The sequence below is a fragment of the Podarcis liolepis genome (genome assembly GCF_965112155.1).
Source record: "Podarcis liolepis genome assembly, chromosome: 7".
Lineage (NCBI taxonomy): Eukaryota > Metazoa > Chordata > Lepidosauria > Squamata > Lacertidae > Podarcis > Podarcis liolepis.
This window is the reverse complement of record NC_139561.1, coordinates 64,603,245-64,612,390: the sequence shown is the minus strand read 5'-3', so window position 1 is coordinate 64,612,390 and position 9,146 is coordinate 64,603,245. Positions and strand designations below refer to the sequence as shown.

At 43.6% G+C, this 9,146-nt stretch overlaps 1 protein-coding gene across 1 annotated transcript; it reads right to left on the bottom strand.

The window, feature by feature from the left end:
- Positions 1-2,400: 2,400 nt before the first annotated feature.
- RPL11 (ribosomal protein L11) lies at positions 2,401-8,904 on the bottom strand. The gene is made up of 6 exons (XM_083511887.1): positions 8,773-8,904; positions 7,006-7,159; positions 5,942-6,048; positions 5,710-5,841; positions 3,734-3,844; positions 2,401-2,475 (listed from the first exon to the last, which is right to left on the bottom strand). The coding sequence occupies exons 1-6, from the start codon at positions 8,776-8,778 to the stop codon at positions 2,446-2,448; spliced, it is 540 nt and encodes a 179-aa protein (XP_083368013.1). The 5' UTR covers positions 8,779-8,904; the 3' UTR covers positions 2,401-2,445.
- Between the last annotated feature and the right edge of the window lie 242 nt (positions 8,905-9,146).

The window sequence follows — 9,146 nt, the reverse complement described above, 5'->3', positions numbered from 1 at the left end:
CAATTTTGTGTTGCGTCGTCTATGTGGTGTGGAACTTTGAAATGGCATTTTGTGTGTACTGTCAACCAATGACTCTCTTGAAAGGAAGTTTTCAAGGAAGGGATTTAGGCTGCAAATCCTGCACTCTCATACCTGGCTTTGACACTGCCCATTCAGGCCCTTACAGTTTTACAGCCTCCCCATCCCCGGAGAACCACCCATAAGAACAAAAGGGTTTCTCATCAAACCTTTTACATTAATAATTTCTCTTTCACGCCATGCCTCAAGGAAGTACGTTGCTAGGGGACAGAATAATTATGAGAGGCAAATGAAGCTGAGTTAATTGCAGGGTGGCTGACAGCACTTTCCCCCACCACCCTGGGCAAAGCGGGCACGTGTGCTTGGAAGTGTTTGTACTGAGCTGAATCAAACACAGGGGATTGTACAGTTGTGGTGACAGCCTTTTGTACAAGGCAGTATAAGCCTCCCAAGAAAAAGTGCAACCATTACAGAGGAAGGCACAAGAGTTTCCTGTTTTCACACAGGCCTGCCTCGTGCCAATTATGAGGCTGTTTTATACCAGGTCCATCTAACCCAATAGTATCTACTAAGTAAGGATGCAACAACAGGAAATATGTGGATTTCTTTTTAAAATTTCTACAGGTAGCAATAGAAACAGGAAGGAAAACGTCCCTCCCCTTGGCAGTCCTTATCTGGATCAGCTCCCATTGCTACTTGCGGTTTAAATAGGTGGAAATTCCTGCACTGTGTAATTTTGGTGCCAACATTTGTCCTAAAAATAATAATAAAAGATAGGTCTTTCCAGAGCCATTTTCCTATGATGCATTTAGTTGGAGAGTTCAACACTCAACTTGGGCATTCTGTGTCCATAGTTAGGTACTCCACCACTCAGCTACAGCCCCTTCAATTACCATAAGAAATTAAATCTTCCATGCCAGCTCACTTTTGTCTGTCCCCACCTTGACCAAGAGGTGGTATACAGTGGAACCTCGGGTTACATACGCTTTAGGATACAGACTCCGCTAACCCAGGAATATTACCTCGGGTTAAGAACTTTGCTTCAGGATGAGAACAGAAATCGTGTGGCGGCGGCACAGCAGCAGGAGGCCCCATTAGCTAAAGTGGTGCTTCAGGTTAAGAAGAGTTTCAGGTTAATAGATCTCCAGAAAAAATTAAGTTCTTAACCCGAGGTACCACTGTATTCCGCTGTTATCACAGCAAGCCTACAGCTTTCCCCAGTAACCACACACAACATGCTAAAAGCCATCCTCCATGGGCCCTTCCTCTTATCTACCCATTTGGCTCTTAGGTCAGAGCAATTATTTCTCATTAGATTGGCTTTGAGCTAGCTCCATTTGGGGAGTAGGAAGTCACTCATTTTGTGTGTCTTTGGATGGCACATCTTGTGAAGACTCAGAATATATTTAATTCTCTTTCATGGTCTCACTTGTGCCTTGTGCTTTTCAAGGAGCACTACTAATTTGATCTCAGGAAACGTCTGGCTGGCTGTCCCAGCCAAGGCGGCCAGTGGGTTTTTTACAACCCACCCAAAACTAAAAGAATCACCCACGGTACTCCAGCTGTCTATCAAATATTGAATACAGATCAGAACTGGAGAAAGGGGATTAGTAATAGAATATGCTAAAAGGTAGTCTGAGCAAAGACTCTGCTCCACTACACACAGAGAATACGAATTGAAGTTTTTACAGAATTCAATTTGTTTCTAATATCAGACAGAGCACGATCTGAAGACATGTGATGCAGCAGCCATGTTGAAGCTAACTAGGTCTAGGTCTACTGTCAGTGCTTGGACGCAAGAGGATGGGAGCCCTCTATATGCCACTTTGGTTCCTTAGAAGAAAAATGTTAAAAGTGGTGGCCTGGATGTCAAAATAATGTGGAGCATTTTCCTAGTACAGGAAATGGATTATCATGCATACAATTATCTAAGAAGGTACAAGATCTTTCAAAGTAGAGAAAGGACATGTATTGTTAGCAATGAGGAGACGGCTACTGGGATCACCTGTGTCTTTGATGGCCAGTGGCCTAGGCTGGGGAAACTAGGCTCTTCACGGCCAAGCCAACCACAGGCAACACCTCCAAGCTATTTTTGTAAGAGTGAAACAGAAAGCAGAATCAGAAATATTGCCACTTTCACCCCACCCTCTGTACTTGTGGAGTGTCTCTGCCCTGTTTTCCATCTACCCCCACCCTGTCAAATGATAGGCTACAGGAACTGTTTGAAATCATGTTGTATGTCTACACAGCCCTCCTCCTATAGCAGCTTTTGCCATGCTTCCGGATTAGGCAGACAATAGCTCCTGAGACACAACATGGAAAGGACAAACAGATATAGTGGCTCAGCAAAGGATAAATGACCACAAAATACACAGCAGCAAGTTAAATGGTGGAAAAATTTATTGACTTTTTTATACTGGAAACTTTTCATTTACCAGGAAGGATGATGCCGTCATACTGCAAGAGAAGAAAAGGATTATCAAAATAATTGTGCAAGAAAGACTAGTCTTTAAAGCATAGCCACCACCAGGAAATTTCTCCCACGTCATGTCTTCAGCAAAGTGATTTGATGCACTGGGAAACAAACTCAGAAGTTAGCAGATTATAAATATTGCACCAGCCCACACATTAGTGTTTTTTTGTGGCACAGAAAAAGAACCAATTTCTGATTGGCTGAAAAGCAATAGTATATTTACAAGCCATTTAAGCAGGAAGAGTGCTATAAAAGAGAAGCTTACACATTGTAAATAATGATCTTGCCATGTGGAAGCATATTCTAAATACTTTTGAGATGCTGCTCACAACATTTCCCAATACTGTGAAGAACTGTATGAATTGCCCCCCGAAATCTCCATCCACCTTGCTGCAGAATGCACAGGTCACACACATCTTTTACATTTCTTAATCCATTAGACTAATGTAGGCAAACACTAACAATTCAATGCAGCTCTCCAAAACTGTTCCAAACTATCAGAACTGCTGAAGACTTATGTACTGGAATTCTTTTAGAAGTGAAGGTAAGAATTGAGCACAATTATTTTACTTAAATACTTATAAACAGCACTTCCATAAAAATACAAGGCTATTTACACCATACAAAAATTACAATAAAAACAAATAAATTGCAAATTGGAAAAATTCACATTTCAAAGGCCTGTCTAAATAAAATCCTTTTTAGGAGACATCTAAAAGAAAGCAGGGGTGATTCCTGCCAAATCTCTACTGATAGGGAGTTCTACAGGGCAGTGTCTGTCACACTAAAGGCTTGGTCCTAAGTGAAGGATGATTGGGCTTCAGGAGTGTGCAAAACACCAAGAAGTGCTCCATCAAATGACCTCAGTAATCTAGGTGGAACATAAGATATCATGATTGCCCTTACAGTACTTTGGGCCGAAGTTATTCAGGGCTTTGTGAATTAACACAAGAACCTTGAGCTTGGCCAGGTGGCAAAGTTCAACATACCTCTGCTCTCGCTGACCGTTTGACATGAGCCAAGCTAACTGTAAACCCTATCCTAAAGATGCTAAGGTCAGAAACTGTTGATTGCACTAGATTGTACTGTTAAGCCTCCAATTGATTTTGGCATCACTGTACACTGGGGGGGGGGGGCAGGGATAGTTTCTTTTAGATATATTGGTCTAACACAAGAGGTCAACAAAGCGGACTAAACATGTTTTGCAAGCTTGTTTGCAGCTTAAAATGCAGCAAAACCTACCTTCTGCTGGAACCAACGCATGGCTTCCTCCTTGCTGATTCGGTGCTTGGCCCCAATGCTACCAGTTCGGTGCTTCTTGTCAGCAATGCTGAAGCCTGGCCTGCCCAAAACCTGCAGCAGAAACACAAGCCTCATTGAGTCCTGAAGACCTACCTTTAGAAAGCCTTTTCAGATAGACTGCCATCTTTCATAGTGTTCGAGAAAGAAATTTAAGAAAAGCACCCAAGTTATCCATAGCACCCAAGAAGGGTGTTCACAGCTTCTCACAGAGTACACACACTGCAGCAGCTGCTAGAGTGTTGAATTTGGATGCAGGACCTGGGTAACAAGGAAGAGCTGGGCGATCTGATGCAAGTTACTCTCCTAGACTAACCTACCTCAGATGTAGGTCTGAAGTTTAAAATGCTATACCCCACCTGCCAACATTAATGAGATAAGCAAAGCCATCATGAGCAACACTTGCTTAGGATTAATTCCTATGCTCCTTTTAAAGAATCTATAGACACAATGTTACATGAACAGCTATTTAATGTGTTCATTGTAAAGCCACTTTTTCGCCTGCGTGGCCCCCACAGAGACTTACCCCAAAACTGACTATCAAAAAACAGAGCAGAAAACTGACAATATCCTTTTGATTCCAGTATAGTTTAATTACTTTTAAACTATTATATTTTATATATTTTTTTAACTTTCTGTGTTTAATTTTTGTTTAAAAAAAAAACGAATCTGGGAAATAAATAAATAAAAGCAGCAATCTATTTTTAAAACAGTAAGCGTAACAAGACAACTTTCAGCAAGTCAATTAAAATTATCTTAGGAGCAGTGTCAGCAGTGCTTCACTGAACATACATGTCAATCTCACCCCAGGAACACACAGTAAACTATTCAAAAAACGATTCTGTTGCAGGCCTGTATAGCTGCAGCAGTAAAGAACAGCAGCAGTTGTTCCAGTAGTGCTTTTCAGTTGATGCTTTTACAATTTGTTCCTATTCAATTCTCACAGCTGCCCTGTCAGCTAAAATAGGTTGAGAAAGGAGACTCTTCTCACCCAATAAGCTTGACAAAGTGGGAATTTGAACATGAGCATATCCAATGGCAAAGTTTGCAGAGAAAGTAAAAAGCGTTAATTGGTCAAACCACATGGTTCCCTTTCTACAGCTGTTGCCAGTTGTTATAGCACAGGGGCAGAGAGCTGAGAGAGGGCCCAAGCACATCAAACCACATGTTTTGGGCCTACCTAACCTCATATGTAACTCAGGTGTCCATAGATACAAATGTTAACTAGATACAGACTGGAACAATAAAATATCATTGAATGTTCTGGTCCACAAGCTCTAGCTGGTGCAGAATGTAGCTAGACCACTGATGGGAGCTGAAAGCATGTGACACCTTTGCTAAAACTTCTGCACTGACTCCCTTTATGCTACTTGGTCAGATTCAAGGCTCTTGTGTTGATTTACAAACCCTGAACAACTTGGTCTCAGGATAACTTAAGGATTTGCTGAGCCCTTATATACCAGGTCAATCACAGAGACCCTCTGTGGAGAGCATTTAGTTTTCTCCTGTGTTTACAGAGGCCCAACTAGCCTCAACTATAAATCAGGCATTTAGTGTTGCTGTTCTCACGCCGTGGAACAGTCTTCCAGGAGAGATTCAGCAGGCATCCTTGCTTCTGACTTTCAGGCATATCTTGAAGAACCTTCTATGTCAATAGGTCTTTGCAGCTGTTTACTTTTATCAATAAATATTTGCTTGCATGCACGCACCAAGTGCACTTGCTACAGCTTAAGTTCAGGCTCCCCAGATTTGTTTTAGGGTAACAGCCCCTCTCTTGTGTGTCCAACCATGCAGAAAATGGCAGCTACCACTGCAGTGGCACCTAGGCTCAGAGTTAGTAAGACTGACAAAACAACTCTACAGACATGACCTCTGGATTACAGCCTAAGAATGCAAAAGGGTAAGCTAAGTATACAAACCACATAGAAGTCCAAGCCGTAGATACCAATACTAGGATCGTATTTAATCCCCAGATCAATGTGCTCCTGGATTCCAAAGCCAAAGTTGCCGGTGTCAGAGAAGTTATTCTTCCTCAGCTCGTATTCTCGCACCTGAAAGATGGACATCAGCTTTAAGCTTTGACATTTTCCGCCTTGCATGTGCCAAGTTCTCTTAAGAAAGCATCCAAATACAGCAAGGACAGCACTTCACCTTCAACCCTTTCTCCAAGATCTCCTCAGCTTTGGCCCCGCGTACAGTGCAGTGAACGGCTATCTTCTCATTTCTCCTGATCCCAAAGGACCTGACTGTGTATCGAGCTGAAGAAGAAACACAACCTCTCTTAAGTTTGCTCAAAGGGTCAGCAAAAGGACAGATATGACATGCCATATTCAAGGAAAACAAAAATACGGTGGTCAGAAATGTCCACCAAACACCCAGCTCCAAGTTTAAGATTACAACTTCCAAACAGTAGGTCCACATCTGCAAACAAGCTATACAGAAAACGTGCTGACAGGCCACGTGACTGCAAGCACAAAGAGGGGAAGGCATGCATCACTGCTGATCAGGAAGTGGGTTTGAGTGGCAACTCCCCAACAAAAACACCAGCTGTAAGCAGCCCCAGTCAATGGCTTAAACTTCTCCCAACCTAGTACTCACCATATGTTTTTGGACAAGTTCCATTACACTTACCCACTAGCTGTGCTTAGTGAGGCTGCTGGAAGTTGCCGCCCAAACTTCTAGAGAGCACTAGACAGAGAGGCCTGAGCTAAAATCTACTTTTGGTAATACTGATAGGCTAACTTAAGAATCCAGCTCTCTTTTTTAAAGATTTCTAGCATTCATAGTTAAAGGGAAGCCTGCAAACGACAAAGACCTGGACACTAGAGAACAGAAAGCATGAAATGTGGATTCCAGTTCAAAATCAATCCAATTAGGTGTATAGAGAACTGTGAGGTGGGCCAACCCATTCCTTGACTTCCTGCCCTGGGGCAATCACCTATCCCTATTCTTTTGCCCTAGTCACCATGCTGTGCATGCGTTAAGCTGGACCAGGGTGCCCACCCACACAACAAAAAAAGAAGTCTGGGCAAGGGGAAGCAAATGAAGTTTCCAGACCACTGATGGTCTTAAATAACTTTGGAAACACTGCTATACATCCTGCACAGAAGCTGATGCTTCCTTTGTTTTTTAAAAAATAAAAATAAAATGGTATGAATAAAATTTCAGCCTTCTTGCTCTAGAAACTTCAGTAACATTCTTCCCAAAAAGCTTACCTTTGGAGAAAACAGGAGTCTGGCCTGTGAGCTGCTCCAGCACTTTGGCTGCCCGGGTGAGCCTGTCTCCACTTTCCCCAACACAGATGTTCAGGCAGAGTTTGCGGATGCGCAGCTCCCGCATGGGGTTCTCCTTCTCACCCTTGTCTTGTTGCTGTGCAATGGTGGGGAAAAGAAAGCAGTTAAACCAGTGACAGATTTCCCTATACCCAACTCACATGGGCATAACACAAGGAGCAACGTATTGGGCTGGGACAAGTTTTCATACGACGCTTAACGTTTACAATCACATCTTCTGTCCCCATGTTGGCAATTTAGCATGAAACCCTAGACTGGGGTGGCGAATGTGTGCCCCACCCCACATTATGTTAAGACTCCAACTCCCATCAGTCCCAGCCTGCATGGCCAATGGTCAGGAATGATGGGAGTTGCAACAGCCAGAGAGCCAAAGGCTCCCCATCCTTGCCCTGGACCCTAAAAGGCCTTCAAGTGGCCACTCCACCCCTCTTTGTGGTATTCTCCGCTATCACATGAGCACCTTATAGAGTAGAATAAGCAGCACCATGAGAAACACAGTAATTGTTAAAATGGTTCCTAATTCTGTATGTCTGTTTCAAAGTTTGCGGTGTTTCTGTAAAAACCTGTTGGTAGAGTTTTAATAGGTTGTTCATAAGCATGACTATAAACCAAACTCAGCACAAGGTAAATTCAATACTGAGTGATACTTTACAAGGGGTAACTGCAACTTACATTATCTTTAAAATATAGTGAGGCTGGTGACCAATACACAAAGGTAAACACAAGAACCAGACATGCAGACAGCCCAACAGGTCCTGGTTTGTTTTTAACATCATGAATTTGTTTTAGCCCTGTTTTTAGTAACATTGACTTTTTATACTTGCCATTTTTGTTGTTTGTAAACTACTTTGGACTGGCTTTGCCCAGAAAAAGCACAACAAAAACAACAAGATAGCAAACACATTCCCTTTCCCTAGACTTCTAGAATGCTAGGTAGAAATATTCTAAACTAGCCTTTCAAACAACATATCAACTTTCTGTGTGCAATGAACTTTTCTTGCATGAGGTATTCTATCCCTCAAGCCCTCCAGCCCCCCCCTAAAAAAACCCTCCAGCCTTAAGAGAGAGAACTACATCTACAGAATTCAGCAAGCGAAGCTTTTTCAAGCATGGAGACAAAAGCAACAGGGCAAATTGCACTGGCTGCTTTTCTTGTGTTATCATGCTGTTCTCAAAGAACCCAAGTTGGAGGCGGGGGGAGAAGAAACAGAAGGGAGAGCTGGCAACCACCTATCACCCAAGGAAAAGCATCTTGGGTAAGAAAATGCAGCCCCAAAGAAAGTGAAGTTTGGGGGATGCACTGATTTCCCGGAGCGCGCACCCCAAAGAGAACTGAGTGTGGATTGGAGGATGGGAATGAAACATCCCATCAGGCCCAGTCAGCTTGCCCAATGGTCAGAGATAATAGGGCCTGGAGGACCACAGTATCTGCAGACCCCCGTTTAAGGCCTCTCCAAAGGAGGAAGCTCGACTCCTTAGCCTGGTTTAGCCATAGGGCCAGCTATTCCTACGGCCCTCCCTCCCCGCCCGGCGAGACTCTCGCCGTTTCCCAAAACGGTCCCACGGAAAGCCCCCAGCCCTTCCCCGCCGCGCCTGAGTAAATTCCTGCCCAGAAGGACTCGGACTCGGAAGGATGGCGGCGGATTCAAGGGGTCCCTCCGCGCAACTCCTCAAACACAAGCTACTCACCGCCATCTTGGAGGCGTGGAAGAGAGCGCGATAGCCCCGGAACGGGATCTTAAACGCCTAAGCTGCGCTAGACTACCACAGAGAAGGGGAGCTAGAAGGCTTGCTTGAAGGGGACGTTGCTGCCCTCTGGAGGCTGGAGGGAGGAACTGCACGCGGTCCCCATCACTGGATAACGACGCTGTGATAATCTGCCGCTGGTCGCGTGCGGCCGCTTACTGATCGCCAAAAAAGCATGACACGGATTTGCATGAAAATTGCATCTGCTGTTTTATATGTGCAGATGCAAACATATTTGAATAGGATTTGCTTTCAGTACTTTATATGTACAGGTGGAAATTTAGACATCATTACTACACTTTCATAAAATCATAGAA